Raw genomic sequence first — 20,159 nt, 5'->3', positions numbered from 1 at the left:
TTAACTTGTACCTTTTATGCCAAGGGTGTTTATGTTCAAGAAAGGAACTTTACCCCTTAGAGAGTAAGTCACACTGAAATTAACCTTGTCCATGCTGAGTTTAGAAACAGCATTACAATTACCACTGGCACAGTTCATCCATATGAAGTAATTTGTGTATAGGTCACTGAACATTGGTCTTGAAAGAAGGATTTCTAGTAAAAGATGACAGAGAAGATCTTGTGTACTACTGTTCTCAGTGAAGTTTGAAATTTGTATTTTTATTTGTGCAAGGCTACAGGGTTATGATAAAACATGGAAAAGGTGAGTTATATTGTATTATTGTATCTGCAACCCTTGGCTGTAACCATGGTTACCTGACATTATTAAATGTTGATACAAAACCATCATCAAAAGGATCTAAAAGCTTCTAAAAACTGCATGTGTATTAAAAATGCCCATTTTATTTTAGACATGGCCATGGATGGGCCAAATTGAAGGGTGTCTACAAAACTAAGACCTAAGACCTAAGACCCAAAAACTAAGACCTACAAAACTAAGACCTACAAAACTAAGACCTACAAAACTAAGACCTACAAAACTAAGACCTACAAAACTAAGACCTACAAAACTAAGACCTACAAAACTAAGACCTACAAAACTAAGACCTACAAAACTAAGACCTGTGACCATTTAATGATCAATTCAAAAATGGGTGCTGCATGATTTAATTATTTGTTATGATTTAATTACATGGCATTTTCCTCTTTGATATTGAGATTTTTCACTGAAACTGGGGATACTTCTTACAAATTTCTGGTGAAATATGGTATTAAAAAACCCACTTTAAAATAGCTTGACACAATGAACATTCCAGTACAATCACAGTCCATGGTACAGTGTGCTTTTTGCCATGAGAGAAAGTGACACCACCTGTGTAGGTGCTAATTGACAACCAAGGGTAGGCCTACTTCCAGATAAGGGACTAGTAAAATAATTTGGACATTGGGGGATCAAATCTTGTGAGTTTCACCATGCATAGCTTTGATCTGATTTGGTGTGTAAAATACTTGCCTCACTTGTTTTTCCAGCCATGGCTTAATTCCGAATTGTCACCTAATTTGGGTGTACTTTGTCTTGGGTCCAATCTCTATCATGGAAAGTTTGCTATATCTTTCTAATATAATGATTGTTTGTTCTAGATTTGTGTTTTAGCGTTTCATATTTGAAAGAACTAATGTTTAATTGCAACATTTGAAACTACAAACCCAAACTGGGTGCTATGATGTACAAGATTGGGCTACTGAGTATGCATTTTACCAAGTTAGCAATAGGTATTTCCTTCATGTTGCCAATGCATGACTTTCTTTATTATACTCAAAAAGCGGATTTTATTATACATGTACTAGAAAGTTGTTTACGTGCATATAGGCTCCTTCACAGTCAGTTTGTGTTGTGTATGTTTACAACTGAGCCACATATAGACTGGGTTGCCGGGAATACCAGACAAAGAATCTGTTTTTTGACTATAATTTGGCCTCCTATCAGTTTTACTGATAAGATGGCTAATTGAAAATAAACACTTATTTTGTATAAACAGATAATTCTCTGTGGTTATTTATGGATGGAAATTTAGGAAATTGCTATTAATGAAATAATTAATATATTAAACATACATTTTGCTTTGTTAACGATTAAAATCCGTTCAAAAATAAGGTTTTTAGAACATTTTGAACAATTTTGCTCTATGAAAAAGGATACTGCACCCTGCTGATCTGACTACTGATAAGCTGTCAACAAGCATTGACAAGTAAAGTGTGACCACTAATTAAACAATAATAATGAGCATTATCTGACCATTCCCTGATCTGACCAGAGCTGGGTATAAATAGTGCACTACTACCAACACTAATTGATGTTGGGAGTGACACTAGTCGTCGAGGGGGGGGATACCAGTAATTGGGGTAGATAGTGGCTTTGGTTTTATACATTTTTTTTTACGTGTAGAGCAACCGGGAATCCCTGGGATTGAGTAATCAGTCTTTTTGATTAGGCCAATGAAAGTCGATTTTGAGTTTCCCGTCACCGCCCTCACTTCATTTTCTGACCCTCACTTGAATTCATTATTGTGACTAATTTTAATATACTTTTGAATCTCATTAGGGCTAAACATCCATCTTCAAGTGAATGAGTGGCAAATAACAACACATTTTACATTCGTGTTAGTCATATAACGAAAGGCAGAAAAATAATGAATAATGAAAAAGTTACCTCACTTGTTTTCAGAAATTATGTGACGGGAAACTCAAAATTGACTGTTAGTGGCCTTATGATGTGATTGTAACTACCAGTAAACTATACATTGCGAATAAATATATCTAAAATTAATTACCATGCTTCAATATCAAGGTTAACAGTTACTGATAATAGATAATTGGATTGTCATGAAATGTGGTTGATATGAAATCCCTTAATTAAGCAGCAAACATTCTTAAGGTTATCTGAATATAGATTGTTGGATTGTTGTAAAACTCAGAGGATGTGATTTCAATTGAGCCGTTTGTTACAAGTATGAATTAAATGTAGACCAATTTAGCACACATTTTCCAATTCAGCTTTCGACATGAAAATTTTGAGTATTTCCTAGTATGTCATTGGTGGTATTTACCAATAAATGCCAATATTTCGCACCCGGTTAGTTGTGCCAAATATTCAAATTTACTAGCTTTCCAAGTACTTGCAATGCAAAATTATGAAACATGATCTTCATCCATGGCGTTGTCTTTTTAAAGACATTTCTTGTTGAATATCAAACATGACTGGATGCTACAAATTAATTGTGAAGGGTCTATTGTGAGCCACAATAATGACAATAGTGCATTGGTTGACATTAATATTATATCTTATTTTACATGAGAGCATGTTTTAGGCGAGTTACAATATGGGCGAGTTAGGTAAAGGCGAGTTAAAAAGGCGAGTTACCCCCCACAGAGTCAGGCTATTTTTAGATATTCCCATGGGTAACACTATGAAGTCCCGGTGGCGAGTTACAGTAACACTATGAAGTCCCGGTGGCGAGTTACAGTAACACTATGAAGTCCCGGTGGCGAGTTACAGTAACACTATGAAGTCCCGTGGCGAGTTACAGTAACACTATGAAGTCCCGGTGGCGAGTTACAGTAACACTATGAAGTCCCGGTGGCGAGTTACAGTAACACTATGAAATCCTGGTGGCGAAGTTACAGTAACACTATGATGAAGTCCCAACAGTGAGTTGATGGAATATTCATCGAGACTTTTATGTTTTGAATTGATAATTTGGTACGGCTAATGTTTGTGGATACATTGCCACCAAGAAAGTTAAAAAGTCGTGTGTTTTTAAAACAATTTTAGATATTTTAAATGCTTGGGAAAAGAAGATGAAACCAGCAAAGTTTTCTTGCACATGCATGCATGCAGACACATAGCTTATCTGGTTGTATAACAACCTTGACCATGCACTGCAGGAGCCCAGTGTGATATTTTCTGAAAACAACCATGTGTTTCTCAAACCACATGCCATCAGTGGCTGCAATGTATTCTGGGGTTACATTTAAACAACCTCTGAAGTATAATTATGGAACTGACATGAGTCAAAGAATACAAGTATCAATTTTTTAAATAATCAGTTTTTGAATTTTGACCAAAACTGCATTTTTGGTTCAAAATCTTGGACTTTCCGAAATTCACAACTTCGCCACATGGACTTTCCGGAAATTCACAACTTCGCCAGCGTGGACTTTCCGGAAATTCACAACTCGCCATGTGGACCTTCTGGAAATTCACAACTTCGCCAGATGGACTTTCGAAATTCACAACTCGCCGCATGGACTTTCCGGAAATTCACAACTTCGCCGATGGACTTTCCGGAAATTCACAACTCGCCGCATGGACTTTCCGAAAACACTGCAGGGGGTAACTTCGCCATTTTAACTCGCCTTTTTCTAACTCGCCTATTTTTTAACTCGCCAATAACCTGTTCACATTTTACATGGTGTAATTACATACACTTCATCCCTTTTATTACTGTTAAACCCTAAGGTTAAATAGCTTACTTAAACTTCACCAAATGTTCTCTACAGGGTGGGCCATTAAAAAGTTCACACTTTTGTGATGGCTTATTTCTCAAAAGTGCAAACACATATTGAAATAAGTTGAACATATTTGTAAACCTCTATGTCTGGACTGTCATTGCTGAAAAGGGCATTAACATCCATGGTCTAATTACAAAATGGCGGCCATTTGAAGCAAGGGGTCAAAAACCACTTTGCACACACGTAAGTCAAATGGAGCGGATAATCACGCGATATATGGTGGTCGCTGGTTCACACCACAATGGATTAGGAACAAAGGAAGAAAAATAACAGTACGCATGAAAGTTCTGTCAATATTTCTCTTGTAAATTAACCATATTTAAATAAATATTTCTTTTTCAAACAGAATAAGAATATGTAGCCTTCCAGTTGAACAGAATATGTAACAGTAGCTTTAAATAATCTGCGCAGTTAACGTTTGTTTGCAGTCGCATTCTAGATAATGTGCATAATTTTATACCCGAGTCTTCATGATGGTTATTGCACTATAACATAAATCTTATATAGAGATATAACAAGATAAATTTATAAATAGGTGTCAGGAATGTCTCTCCTTCTCTTCGGAAATTATTTCTTCATATAGACACATGTAAACCGTAGCAGTGCTTCAATGGAAACAAGTTATTTGTCTCAAATTGTCATGAAATTAAAAATATTGCACTAGAAAAGTAAGAATACAAGTAAAATCATATTTGACTCTGATAAAAATAGTTCTGTTCTTCATTACTGCTTATCATGGTTCCATAAAGTCACGTATTTATGCATGCCACAGTGAAAATGCTTCTGTCTTTAAAGTGTTCTTATCGTCCTTCAACGTGGGCCTCCTTGCTCGCATGAATACAAATCATCGCATGCGATCGTACATATGGTGAACTGCTCTTGAAGTAACCCTGGTGCGTTGGATCCTTGTGAACGCATCTGTATACGTCTCCTCAGCTCCCGCAAATTCCTTGGCGTTCCTCCGCCATACACAGACGCCTTGACATCACCCCAAAGCCAGAAGTCCAAAGGTGTCAGATCAGGACTCCTCGGAGGCCACTCCACATGATGCCCAAGGCCGACAACACGATGCGGAAACAACTCCTGCAATCTGTCTCTAACAGCGATAAGACGTTGGGCTGGCGCTCCGTCTTGAAAGAACCACGCCCTGCGGATGGCCCCGTTCGCTTCCTGTCCACATATTTGGACCAGTTGAGGCTCTAGTTGATCATTGATTATGTCGAGGTAAACGTTTCCATTTATGTTCTGGTCAACGAATATCGGTCCTATCAACCGGTTGTTTCCTGTGACGGCTGCGAGAACACTCACTTTGCGTCTGTCATGTGGAACGTTAAAAGCAAAGTCTCTCGGAGGATTGCCTTTCGGTGCATACATCCGTATGTTTTGAGAAGAGACAGACCCGTCCATTTGAAAGTTTGCCTCGTCAGCAACAACAGCGGTATCAAGAAAGCGACGTGCTCTGTTAACTAACCAGTTACAAAACTGAAGTCGCCGATTTGGATCTCCTGGTTGCAGTCCATGACGCTTAAGGATCTTGTAAGGGTGCCATTCGATATCATGAGTGATGATTCGTCTGAACGTTGTCCTTGGAATATGGGGACAATTGTTCCGCCGAGTACTCAATCTTGGGTTAGCTTGCAAATCCCTTCTAACATCGGCAATGTGATTGGCTGATCTTCCTGTTCGTGGTCTCCCACTGTTAGATTTGTTCCGCTTGAGAACAGTTCCATGTAAGTGAAACTTTTGGTTAATATTATAGATGTGTCGGCGACTAGGAAGTCTGGTATTCGGAAACTGGTGCGGCCATGCATTCAGGACAGAGCGCACCTTTCCGGTTCTTGAAATTTCCTCCTCGATGAAAATTCGTTCCTCCTTTGTAAACTGCCGCATTTTGAACAGCAAGAATCACCTCAAAGTACTTACACGGGTATCTCTGACATGAATGACAAGAACGCACGCAAGGCATTTTAAATTTGAAGTTCCCTCCAAAACTAGTGTATTTGTTATGTAAATGAGCATGTCCAATCAGCCTTTTGTGTCAATTTCACAGGTGAATGATTTTCAAACAGTAAACAACTCATACACGCATGAGTCCGATGACCCCGCAATGACACTCAAGTAAATGCATATAGAGTCATCAAACTTTTTAAAACTTGCTTAAGCCTAAAAACTTAATATGCATGATCATTGTCTATAGTCTTACGTGTGTGCAAAGTGGTTTTTGACTTATCTGCTTTAAATGGTCGCCATTTTGTAATTAGACCATGGATGTTAATGCCCTTTTCAGCAATGACAGTCCAGACATAGAGGATTACAAATATGTTCAACTTATTTCAATATGTGTTTTTATTTCTGAGAAATAAGCCATCGAAAAAGTGTGAACTTTTTAATGGCCCACCCTGTATAAATGACTCCCACATGACCTCTGACACATTGCTGTGTCCAACTTCTCAAAGAAAACTACGGTCTCTGCAACCTCACATACAGGCCCGTACAGAGTGGGTGGGGGTGGGGCGGCGACCCGCGAACCCTAGCACATTTCAAATTTAGGCAAAATATTACACAATTTTCAATAAATTTTGGCATACCCCAAATCATAAACTTTTTGTAAAAATTGTCTAAAATAAAAAATACCAATAGCCTTTTAGCCAGAATGAAGATTTTCGTCTGAAAGGTCTGCATTTGAAAAATCTGCACCCGCCCCCCCCCCATCTGCGAAATCATGCTGGCTACAGGGCTGTCCACTAAAGACCAAAAGACCTAAATACTTATCTTTTCCCTGGTCTTTGTGCCCCCTTATTAAAATATATGATGGTGAGTCCCTTATCCTATAGTTTATTTGCTGCCATGCCAAAGCACTGACCAAGGTCAATAAAATGACCATCTATTCCTTACCATGATACACTAGGATCCACAACATGCTCATTTATCAGGGCACAGTTGTTTAAGCCCAATACATTTGTGCATTCATTGAATGACCTTTGAAAATTTGGTATACAAAAACTCATACTCTCCAACTTGAGGTCAAATTTTGCACTGTGATTGTTTTATTGAGGTTATTGAACAATGCCATTGGGATGAGGTCACTGTGGTGAAATTCGGGGTGAAGTATGTTCTACAATTACACCATAAATGCAAAGGCCAACTGTTCTAGTAAGCTGGTACTATTTGGGCTCAACACTTTAATATAATAATTGAGTAGTAATAATAATTAATAATTGAGTGAAGTAATTGGCAATAATTGAGTAATGACGAGAACTTTCATAAAAGATTACCATTCAATCATTATGGTCACGCTTCTTAGTTTTGTAGGTCTTGTACTTGTAGACAGGGTCTTAGTTTTGTAGGTCTTAGTTTTGTAGGTCTTAGTTTTGTAGGTCTTAGTTTTGTAGGTCTTAGTTTTGTAGGTCTTAGTTTTGTAGGTCTTAGTTTTGTAGGTCTTAGTTTTGTAGGTCTTAGTTTTGTAGGTCTTAGGTCTTAGTTTTGTAGACACCCAAAACAGGGTCTTAGTTTTGTAGGTCTTAGTTTTGTAGGTCTTAGTTTTGTAGGTCTTAGTTTTGTAGGTCTTAGTTTTGTAGGTCTTAGTTTTGTAGGTCTTAGTTTTGTAGGTCTTAGTTTTGTAGATAGGGTCTTAGTTTTTGGGTCTTAGGTCTTAGGTCTTAGTTTTGTAGACACCCCAAATTGAATACACACTACCTGACTACTGCCCATGTGGACTACAGCAGGTACAAAATTGACAGAATTTAGCAATAGCAACATTCTTTTCAAAGTACAAAAATCTTATGAAATGACTGAACTGACATGAGTACCAACATGCAAAGTACATAGCTTGCCTGTATTGTATGGCCGGAAAACTCACAACCAACAGAGCTGTCAATGCTGTTCTAACCATAGATCTTGGAATACATGTGACTGTGAAACTAAAATGAATCTGTGGTATGCAACCTTCATGAATACACAGGGTGTATAGTGTCATGACACGAATGCCATCAGAATCATTATTCATTCAGACTTGTGTAATTCAGTACAAATTGAACTTGTCCAGTGGGTAATAGGGTAGGGTGAAATATAAACCACATTTCCCAAATTTGATTTTGTAGACTAAACTGGGGAGGTAACTTAAACAGTGGATTGAATTAAAAAAGAAACATGGTTCAACATTAAACAGGCAACTAGTGTAAGAACACATCAGACCGACCATACTTGAATTGCCTGTTCATTTATAGAACAGGGTTTATGTTGTTGCCTAATATTTGCAAATCAATTTCTGTGTAAGAGAGGTGAGTTATATGAAATGTGATTTTTTTTAAACGTGTCCAACATTAACAAGTGTACCGCAGTACCGATATGGCAGGTATGTTTTTGAATTTGATTGAACATTTAAAAGTCTCATCGCTAAAACTTTTCACCACCCCCCCCTTTAGATCTCAACAAATTCAGGGTTTCCCTTTTTGACATGAAAATTATGGGTCAACCGTATAGAAACTTGAATAAACTCAATTTTCCCAGGAAAATTTGTGGTCATTTTTTTCAAGGCCCCCCTTAGGAGGGCCAAAACTTTTAAGGACCCCCCCTTTTTACATCAGGGCCCCCTAACAAGTGTTTGTGAACGGTCCCCAACATGCTACAATGTTCACTGTATAGGCCTTTTTAAAAAGTTTGAAACACCTGTATTACAATCCCATTGAGAGAACATGGTATTAGTGAGATGTAAAATTAGATTAACTCAGTGAAACATATGGCCTATGGTTCAACAGGGCATTGTATGTTGCCAAATTTGTTTGAAAACATGAACCTTTCATGTCATAACATAATTATGCCTACATAGTTTCAGAGTACGATTTGGAAAAGAGTTGTAGTTCACCTGTAAGTATGCATAGTTTTCAATTCCTGTGAGAGCACAAACCAACAAGTATAGCAAGGTAAGAAAGATGTCAAGGGAAGTACCAATGGACAAAGGTGACTGGTAAGAGTCTTGCTCTGTTTGGTGTAGTTTATGATGCAAACCATGATTGTAAAAGCTTACCAAGTTGAACTTGGGACCACCTGTGCTATAAAAGAATGTGATTTAAATCACATACTAAAGGAATTAAAATGTTGATATAGTGTGTGGGAGGGGGGTGCAGGGGTGGGTGTGTGGGTTGGGTGTGTCTCATTTGCTTTTGTAATTGCTGTAAAATGAGTACACACAGATAAAAAAATAAAGTTAGTTAATGAAATTAATAAATAAATTTTAGATTTATCTAGCACCTTTTTCCAGATGTCTGAGGATTCAAAGTGCTGTAATTTCTCTGTGAATCATCAGAATCAAATCGCTTCAACTAAGCCAGTTGCAGCTGAACTTGGCGCAAACTATCCGCACTTGGATTGTAACATCTAACAATTATCTGTGCAGCTCATCAAATTCCATTGGATGAAGAAAGTTTTTGATAACCAATCAACTAATCACTAATTTTTGAAAGCAGGAGGAAACCGGAGATCCTGGAGAAAACCTGTGAGAGAGAGCAATGAGCATGAATCGGGATAAACAGAGTACTGCGGTTATATCTATAAATGCGCTTTTATAAATGCGCACGTGACACATGGGCACGACATACCAAGACCACCAAGCATGACTAAATCCTCGTGCATTGACCACTGTACAGAAAAGGATAGGAACTCTGTAGATAAATATCATCATATTTAAGTATTAATTGAATTGCAAAATTATTACACATTTTGCCATTCCGAATTTGTAATATGTTATCAAAAACAACATTTTGAAAGTATTTGATGATGGAAAAAATTATTCAACGATGGAAACGTTTACATGTTGAACAAAATAGACAATTTTGCTGCACAGCAGTCTCGTGTTTTTCTGCCTTGCATTCAAATGTATAGAAAGACCACTCGCTATGTAGAAGGTCACTTCAACTCTTTGAGACTTACTGTCTATAAGCTGTTATGGTCATGTGCGCATTTATAAAAGCGTATTTATATATATAACCGAAGTACACTGATAAATCAAGTACACATAGGCCTACAGTCCTTGGGCACAGCCGAGGCTTGAACCTGGGACTTCTGTGGTCTTTTTTCTTTTCTCATTTTTCTTTTCATAATGCATGATTGCATTCCAAAATGAGACACTTGTTGGTAAATCTTGCATTGGTACCCTTATTGTCCTGGCATAACGCATACCAAAAAAACAACCTTTCTGACAAATCTCCACTTCAAGACAAGGCGTAAATCGGTGGGGGACAGGGGACACGTCCCCTCACTTTTCAAAGTGGGGGGACACAATATCAAATGTCCCCCCACATTTTGGTCCCCACCCCAAAAAAAAAAAGGGAAAGGAGAGAAGAGAAAGAGAGAAAAGGAGAAAAAGAGAAGAGAAAGGGAGAAAAAGAGAAGAGAAAGGGAGAAAAGAGAAGAACAAATGTTAAATTGCACGTAATTCAGTAGGCCCATCACTGCCCATACCTAAAAGATTATTTTGGGCAAATTGCTTGAAGGCGGGTCCTCGGCCCAACAGCCTGTACTGCGGGCCTGTCGATATGCAGGGCCCGTCACATTTTATCACCAAAGTTTTAAGACGGACTCAATGCTGACTTCAACATCAATCCATGCATGCTTTAATAATAATTCCGAATCTCAAATCTCAAGTGAAATTTTGCAAATTGAGTTTGGTCCCTTTTTTGTTTGTTTTTATAATAACAGTGTCAAAATTATGCACCAAATGACTTCAATTGGACCTTCATTTTGCAAAATTTTCCAAAGTCTGAGGGCGAACATCCCCCTCAGACACCCCCCTCGTATACATAAACAAGTGGTCGCTTTAAGCTTCTGTTTTAGTGAAGACTTGTTCACAAGTTAGGCCGTCATTTCACAGTTTTTCAGCTGTTTCAAGCTAAAATTTTACACAACAATAGTGCCAAAATGGTCCACCAAATGGCTTCAATTAGGTCTTCATTTTGCAAAAGTTTCTTACTTCTGAGGGGGGAACATCCCCCTCAGACAACCCCTCATATACATAAACAAGTGGTCGCTTTAAGCTTCTGTTTTAGTGAAGACTTGTTCACAAGTTAGGCCGTCATTTCACAGTTTTTCAGCTGTTTCAAGCTAAAATTTTACACAACAATAGTGCCAAAATGGTCCACCAAATGGCTTCAATTAGGTCTTCATTTTGCAAAAGTTTCTTACTTCTGAGGGGGGAACATCCCCCCTCAGACAACCCCCTGCGTATACATAAACAAGTGGTCGCTTTCGCTTCTGTTTTAGTGAAGTCTAGGCCGTCATTTCACAATTTTTCAGCTGTTTCAAGCTAAAATTTTACACAATAATAGTGCCAAAATGGTCCACCAAATGGCTTCAATTAGGTCTTCATTTTGCAAAAGTTTCTTACTTCTGACGGGGGGCACATCCCCCCTCAGACACCACCCTATATACATTGCGGGGCCGCGACGTGTGGCGCTGTCGCGCCGAAGTATCAATGACTAATAATTTTCATTGTGTCCCCCCCACTTTCAAAAATGGATTTACGCCCCTGCTTCAAGATGATGTTGCAGATCCGCCTGAAAGTAAATAAATGAAAACGTTAATGTTTTTTTAAAGATTAGTATCTGATCTTTGTTTACGCCATGGCTTGAATATTGTCAAAATAATGTTAATTAACCTGCGAGTCCTGCGTAACTTGAAGTTATTTTAATTGATTTATTTCTAATTATTATTGTTTCAAAATTGATGTCAACACTTAAATTGAAAGTCTTTGGTTACCTATTTTTACTTACTTATGTGTTCCAATATTAATTATTACTACAGCACAGCTTCAAGATTTATTGCAAGATCCATATAGACACACACATTTGCAATCAATATTTTCCAGTAATTGTTTTCAATTATTACTCCACCAAATTACCATGGTGCAGTAATTGTCAACCAATAATCTTCTATCTATTGTTTGAATACCACTGCAGTAATTATTAATTATCATAGCTCATACACAGAAGCATACAGACAGTGTCTATTTCTATGTTATCTGGGTCACGGGATGTTTTAGCGCAATCAATTTAGTCAAGTGACTGAATTGCATAAAATCACAACTTGTTTGAATATTTTTTGACGTAAAAAGGTGAAATAACAGGTAAGTGTAGGATCATGGTTTTACCATTAAGGATTTGTGGTTAAATCAAAGACTAATCAATGCCAGCTAATCATCCAAATAACTTGGCAGTATTATTGAGACAGATATATTGTTTTGTCAAGATAATAAACTGGACCTTCAAAATAGGTAAGTTTGTAATATTTGAAATCTAAAGGTAATTATAATTATAGGTGATTTTTTAAAATGTATATAGATAATTAAAGAATTTAATACTGACTTTATTATGGGAGCATTTATTGCAACTTTTCAGTGAAAAAAGCTTAAAAATTGGTGTGAAAATGAAAAATATCACTCATTTCCGGTCTGTTTCCATTCAAATCCAATATGACAGCATCCACAGAACAGGATATTTATTATTGCAGTAAATACTATGAAATTACATCTGTAAGTGCATTTGTAAGTGCAAGAATGTGATATACTTAGTAAAATTCTACCAAAATTTGGCAATGAACTGAATGGACGATAAATTAGTAGTGGCGTAGCGTGGGTCATCCGATTGGGGGGGGGGCACCTGATCTGATTGGGGGGCACCGGGTCTGATTGGAGGGCACAAGCCATTTTTTGGCAATTTTCCTATGGGATTTTTTGAATTTTGCAATCGATTGGGGGCACGTGCCCCTATGACGCTACTCCCCTGTAAGTTAGAATAGATTTTGTCCATTCGATTTAGCGATCTTGATGGTCAAAACATGGACATTTTTGCATTTTGGTCACTTTTTCATTGAAAATTGCAGGGGGGGGGTTATTAGAGGGGTGTCTATTACAGACAATACGGTACTTCTAATGCTGACTACTTGGTGGCTGAGGTTTATATATAGTTGAAGCTTTTAACCATTTCACTAATTGTTTTTTTCATTCTGCATGTAAGTGAGACCGGAACATATGATGGCAGTAAACTTTTGCCCTGATTCCCAATCGCAATACATCTTGTATTGAATAGCAAAAGTGTTATACTTGTGTCTAGACAAATTGATAGACTATAAAACCAGTCAGAGCCTGATGGTAATTAAATGCTGCATACACTGAATGTGGGAATGATTAGACCAGAAAATATACTAAGTCTAGTGTTGAAAGTAAAAGACAATTTTCCAGTAAGCTGACTCCTTAATAACTTACTGCTTAGGCGACAAAAAAAAAGAAACCCTGTTCTACGGGACGGACGGACCTTTCAAGTAGGGTCGGTCGGTTGGCCTTTTTTTTTTTTTTTTTTTTTTTTTTTTTTTTGAAATGACCCAAAAAATCACCAAAATCTGTAAATAATTTGTAAAAAAAAAAAATTTGTTCCTGAAATTTCCGATATTTGGGTCGGCATTCATTTGTACAGGAAATATTGTTTTCCCAATTTGTTCAAAATCTGGGTCGGTCGGGCCCTGTAGAACAGGGTTTTCTTTTTTCGTCGCCTTATGGTGAATATCAGGGTCATCACTTTCTCTAAAGTGGCAGGTTTTCAACATGTCTTGTCTGAAAACAGTGCTTGCACAGCCTTGCAGATTGAGACAGTCAGGGGTAAACACTCTCTATACACAGGATCCATGGCTTAACATCCCTCCAAAGGATGGAGTACTCTCATGGTTTACAGACCCATTCTAAATGAACCATGGGGAAAGCAGTTACAAATATTGGCAATTAAATGCAGACTATTGAATTGAACCCTCAACCTTGTGCACCAAAGGTGATTACCCTAACCATTAGACCACACTCTCCTACAATACCATACTCATGAAACAGATGTTACTACATGTAATAGCTGTAAAACAGCATTGTGATGTGGAAATGGGACCCAATCTTATCCACTCAGGCCAAAGTTGGAAATTTTAACAATTGAGTTACTACCATTACCAACTTGCTCAGTACACTTATTGATGTTAAATCCCCAGGTCTCTTGAACACTGGGTTGCAAAGTTCTGAACCTTTTATATGTCTATTTTCGTATGTTTTTTCCTCCTCATTTTTTGCCTATATCTCAAGTTCATTATTGCCAACTAAAGCCTGATTGACCAGATCTGGTAATTTAACAGAGATGAATTATTTAATATTCAATGCTACAAGCTGAGCCAAATAAGTAAACCCAATTTTTCTTTCTTTTTTAGGAGGTGTTGGTCAAGATGATGGCCATGCGTCGGAATCGTCATCGCAAAGTTCAAAATGGAGGGTTGTTACAAAAGTCACAAGTGCCATTTGAATTTATCCATTCTGCAGGCAACCATACAGACTTATCAGAGGTCAGTAGAATTGGTATCATCATTCCGTTTGAATATAGTACTCACTCTTGAGGGTGGGCACTTTGTTACAAAATTTACAATCTGTTGATTATCAGAATGGATGAGTTTTTTGAGGACAATCAGCATGTTTTTACTACGCAAACGGTTGCGAGTGAATTCGGATGATGCGAGGAATACACGGTAATGCCCCCAGCACAAACAGATGGGGTGAAAGTGAATGCTCTGTAATGTGAGTGAATTCCGTCAAACACCTATTGAGGTGGTGAATATGTGGTAATATTCGCAGTAGAAACACTTTGGGTGACAATTTTGCGGGTGACACCTCAAGTTAGCCTATTATAATACAGTGTGCGCATTCAAAATCTGACCTTGAAGGTCACAAAACTATTTTCTGGACTTCCGCCCTCCCCACTAAACATGTGGGTAGTGAATTGTTACCATGTATTTTCCAGCACCGTAGAAACGACCCGATGAAGGTGAGAGGATTAAAACGCAGGTGAATGTGAAAGCACGGTAATGTGAGGTGTTCAGTATAAACATACTTATAGTAACACTACAAGCTTTTACTGCCCTTATTTTGTTAAGTTACAGTTGTAGAGTAGTAAAAAAAAGACATATGATCACATCATGTGATGTTAAATATGAACCCAAAGGCTGATTCTGAACTTGTTCACTGAATTGATTGGGAGTGGCCTTCTTTTTCTTTATAGACTCTACAAGTCTGGCTTGAGCATTTACTTAAAACATGATCCCATCAGAACCCAAGTGTGTGTCTGCATTGTTTACAAATTAACTTTTTTCAAAACCATGGGATTCTCTCATGTACCTGCAATTTTGCCTGCAATCAGAATTAAACATTAAGTAATAAAAAATATTTCCGAAAGAAATGATCAGTTCATTATACTGTCAGTGCACTATTTGTATATGTGACAGTTTAACTCTCTCCACACGGGTGTCGACTGCAGACAACAGGTTTCAATATTTTGTAAAAATTCACTAATTTCGGAATTGTACATTTTCATGACCATATTTGGAATCAGCATGAAAAATAAATTAAAATGAGTACAAACAAGCCTCTTGATATTTTGAGAAAATAGCTCAAAACTTGGGACTTTTTATGTTGAAGCCTATGGATAGCACACAGAATATTAAAGTACATTAGTTTAGACCCATGAGATTATGATATACAGGTTAACTGTACCCATGGTGGGTGGGGAACATATTTTCAAGTACTAGGTCAACATTTGACTTTTGCCTATTGCATTTTTATGTTAAGAACATTAATGTTAAATGCAATTACGTGTTTTGATCACATATAAAAATATATTCGCCAGTTGTGTTTGAATGCTTTGCATACTAGGCTTGAACACAAAAGGTCCAAATTCTGAGATATTTCCTCAAAATATCAGGAGCTACCTCACAAACAACTGAACCTTTTTGGCTTGTATGTACTGATTGTACTCATTAATCATACAGATTCCAAATATGGTTACAAACATGTACAATTCTGAGATTTTTGAATTAAAAAAAAAATTGTTGTCTTCAGTTGACACACATGTGACAAGGGTTTAAGATTAAAGGAAATATTGGTATTTTAGAAACTGGAAGTGTATGTGGGGTGTGTGTGCAAGTGATAAAAAACTTGCAACATGAGTTTCAAGTTTTCTTTGAAAGTAAGTGTGATATTTTTTCTACCATATCCATTATATTGTTTCATCTCCATCAATTGCCTCTATACACCAATCCGAGAAGCGTTTACTGTATTTGGCCCTCTATTGACGGCAACACAGATGTACCAGAGCGGAGATTTAATTAAATTCAATACTCATGATTGTGTATTGAATATCACTGTTGTGTACAATTCCGGGTACAATTCTGTATAGCACACAATAAATAATGGATAGAACCCCCGACCTCGGGACACCGCAGTTTTACATCGGGGACACCGCAGTAATGGCGAAGTCGGATAGGTGTATAGTGCGTTTAGTCTGGTGCAGTTAGTGATGACAGCGAGTCGAGCGGGAGTTGAGGCTGCTGTTTCTCGCTCACAAATGTGTGTACCCTGTGCTTTGATTGAACGCCATCAATTTGAAGCTGTGCCTGATTGGTGCACACTAATATCACTGCACTGGGACTACTTTCTGGCTCTGTTGCATTAACATACTATCCAAAGAGGCTGCGCGTTTGGCTGCTTGCGCTTTGCGCTCGCTAAGTCAGTGAGGGCCACAGACTGGCTATGACTGCTTTAGTACTACTTTTGGGCTCTGTTATGTTAGAGCATAGACTCTAGAGTCTATGATTAGAGGTTGTGTTAGCAACTGACACCAACAGACCTCACGCTGCCAGCCCTCAAATTAAGGATCTGAAGGGGCACGGCAACTTTTTTAGGGCAAGTTGATAATTGCCTTGGATTTTCACTGAAAAGGCTAGGCAGCACGGCAATTTGTAATAATCAAAAGGGCACCAAGGCAACTGTTGAAAATTTGAGAAGGGCACCAAGGCAATTTTTCAAAAGTGAATAGATGCATTCTGTCAGCTGAATTCGACACCAAAGTAAAATTCGACTTTCAACTTTACACTAAAACTAACCTGCTTGCTCAAAAAACCTGCTTAAATAATACAAAGCAATCAAAAATCAACAGTTTAATTTACTTAAATTTTGCGATCCCTAGTTCTGAGCTGCAAAACTGACTCAAAACAGTGCAAAACATATCTAGAGATGGGCTCACATGTACAAGATAAGACGATACCGGAAGGGGGATCGCCATCGGTTTGCAATGGGAAGTCAATGTTTGCTAATCAAGAGGTCAATAATTGATTTGCCCAGCGCTCGGATTTTGTTCACGACACGAGGAAGCTTTAATAGTTACTAACAGCATTTCTGATTGGTCAATAGTAGGCTGAAGGTATTTCTCTGACCAATCGAGAAAATGAAGTCAGATTTTTAGCAACCAGATAATGTATAAAAGCCGATGTGATTGGCTGAATATGTAAGCTTACGTAGGGTAATGAATATTAATTGACAACAAACTATTGTGTATACTGTGATTGATAGCTGGGTTACGATCAATTCTGTGGTTACGATGCTCAAAATAGCGATCATGTTCAAGATTTTCGATTTAATTTTCCACAATTTTTTGGGGTTTTAACCAGTACTTGTTAATGATTTTATAATGAAGGGGCAAGGCTGGCCGGCTAGGGCACCCACGGCAACTTCATTTAGGGGCACGGCAAGTGACTGCCGTCGGTAAAGGACATATTTTGAGGGCATTGCGGCAATGGGGGTGGGCACCCATGGCAATTGCCGTCGGTGCCGTGGATTAATTCGAGGGCTGCGCACTTGGCTGACTGCGATTTGCGCTCGCTGAGTCTGTGAGGGCTATAGACTGCAGCTATGACCACACTAGAGTAAAACACAGTAGAGTAGTTCCTGAGATACTTTTTGTTAACCTGCAGATATTATGATCACTACTGTTTGAACCTTCTGTGTTTTATTACTCTATCTCCGGGACTAACCGCTTGCCTGAAAGAAAACAAAAAATTGGCTAGTCTGAAAGTTAGTCTTATGGTACTACTTTTGGGCTAGCGTCCAGTAGGTCTAACGTCCTTTAGGACTAGCCGCCCATAGGATTAGCGGCCCATAGGACTAGCGATCTTTAGGATTTGTGGACCTTTCGGACTAGCAACTCTTAGGAGTAGCAGACCTTATGACTAGCAGATGTAGACCGTATCTCCATTAATTGCGACTATATCATTTTTACGGTAGTGTAGTCAGCATCATCAACTAATCAATGCAGCTGTGTCTTGCGCACTAATGTGTGTGTGTATGAGAGAGCTTTTAGTGGATGCCAGTGATTTGAAGCTGCGCCCAATTGATGCGCACTTACTGCACTATAAAAATAAAAACACTGTAGAGTAGTTCATATGGATATGATTTGTAAATATAATATGTCTTTGACTCCAATAACCCTACTTTTTATGTTTCATTACATGTATTACTATTTTTCCACTGCTAATTATTTGTTTTTAATTTTATACGGCTTAATTTCAGAGTCGTCAGATATCAAGTGGTTTTCATTTTCCCTCATTGAATAATTCTCTTGGAAAAATGAGCAACAGTAAGAAAAAAGCACCGCCCTCTACTGCTGAAGTGGGTAAGTGAATTAGGCAATTCCAGTTGAAATCCATACACCCCCTATGGAAGACATGACATTAAACTTCCACACAGGGAGTGTGAATTTGAACTGTACTCAAAAACTCCTCAAACCTTGTGCTTTTTCACTGGTTTTTCTTCAGGCTTCTTTAGGTGTGTTCATTGCTTTTTAAGTCCTGGTACCCCCCCAATAATATATTATACTTGTGCAATTTGTAGTGCATAAAGTTAGATTAGTTGGTAAGGTACTTGACTCTAGTGCATAATGTGTTGCGATTATTTGGTGTGACATCCACATCATCGGCATGTTGCGACCATTTTATATCATCGCATATGACTCGGACAGAAACCAATGAAATTGCATTAAGTTGTTTAAGTATTAAAAATCACTTTTTGTATGTTTTAAAAAGCAACTTTAAAGATTAAGTTGATTTCATTCACTCTATAGCAAGAACCAATCAGAGCAAGCATTTCAAAAATGCCAGGAGTGTATGAAATAGGTTACTCATTGCTTAAGAAATTATATGCACAAAATAATGCACTTGTACCGAGATGTTGATGAGTCTAATGCACTCCCCCCTGTAGGGCTTGTGATGCATCAACATTTTGTACAATTTCACGCCCTAAAAAAGTATTACGCAGTTATTAATATATAATCCAACACTTGATTTGCAAATGTTTAATAAAAGTGAAGACTTATTATGGGCGTCTGACTTTAAAAAAACCTAATACTTCTGTTAAAACCCATTGTGCCAGTTGAACCAAATTTTTGTATGAAAATTGAAAAATATTAAGTTTTTAGAATTCTCTTAAAATTCTCTTTCCTTTGTAGGTTTCTCAGAGAGTTCCTTACCTGAAATTGAAGGTGTCAACCTGGATGACGAACTTCTAGAAGCTCTCAAACTCCCTCTCATTGATGTCAGCAGACAACGTTTACGCGCTATCCAAATAAGCTTCCGTCGCCTCGGAAACCTGGAGAACCAAATCACGGCCAAGGAACTGAATTCTGTCCTTTCGGAACATAACATCAAGATGCCTGGAAGAACTTTTCAACTGATTTTGAGGAAATTTGAAGGCAAATATGGAGTAGATTTTGAGCCTCTTTGGAAATTTATGGTGCAGGCACAGTCAAGAACAGGTAAGTGTCAATAAATATTTTTTTCAGGTTTATACCAGAGAAGATGTCTTACACTTCCCATAATGCATTTGTCGCATTTTAATTTCCTGTACTGATTTTCTGTCTAGTGCAACATGGGTCGATAGTGACGGAATGTACCTCAATGAACAGAGGACATCCAGATCTGGCAAATTATGTTTATTCTTTGACCCCGACTACATGTATTGACCCATGTTTAACTAGTGAAAGCAAAGGGAACCTGTACAAAGAAATAAGAGTGTCATTTGATGAAATGAGGTGATATCATGTTGCAAAGGATTATGGGAAGGGTAAGATATCTTCTCTGGGTTTATACCAAAGAGATTAGACCTAAATAGTACCGACTCAGAATTGCCCCAATGGGTAATGCTATTGT

At 37.9% G+C, this 20,159-nt stretch overlaps 1 protein-coding gene across 1 annotated transcript in view; it reads left to right on the top strand.

Annotated features, from left to right (window-relative positions):
- Positions 1–213: 213 nt before the first annotated feature.
- LOC140142286 (uncharacterized) overlaps positions 214–20,159 on the top strand; it is a 385,706-nt gene continuing 365,760 nt past the window's right edge. Inside the window, exons 1-4 of the mRNA XM_072164254.1 lie at positions 214–303; positions 14,343–14,474; positions 18,526–18,628; positions 19,460–19,765. Coding sequence (XP_072020355.1) covers positions 295–303; positions 14,343–14,474; positions 18,526–18,628; positions 19,460–19,765 — 550 coding nt within the window. The 5' untranslated portion in view covers positions 214–294. The remainder of the gene's footprint in view (positions 304–14,342; positions 14,475–18,525; positions 18,629–19,459; positions 19,766–20,159) is intronic.

This window comes from Amphiura filiformis, chromosome 20, assembly GCF_039555335.1.
Source record: "Amphiura filiformis chromosome 20, Afil_fr2py, whole genome shotgun sequence".
Taxonomy (NCBI): domain Eukaryota; kingdom Metazoa; phylum Echinodermata; class Ophiuroidea; order Amphilepidida; family Amphiuridae; genus Amphiura; species Amphiura filiformis.
The sequence above is the reverse complement of the archived record's forward strand: the minus strand, read 5'-3'. Positions and strand labels throughout refer to the sequence as shown.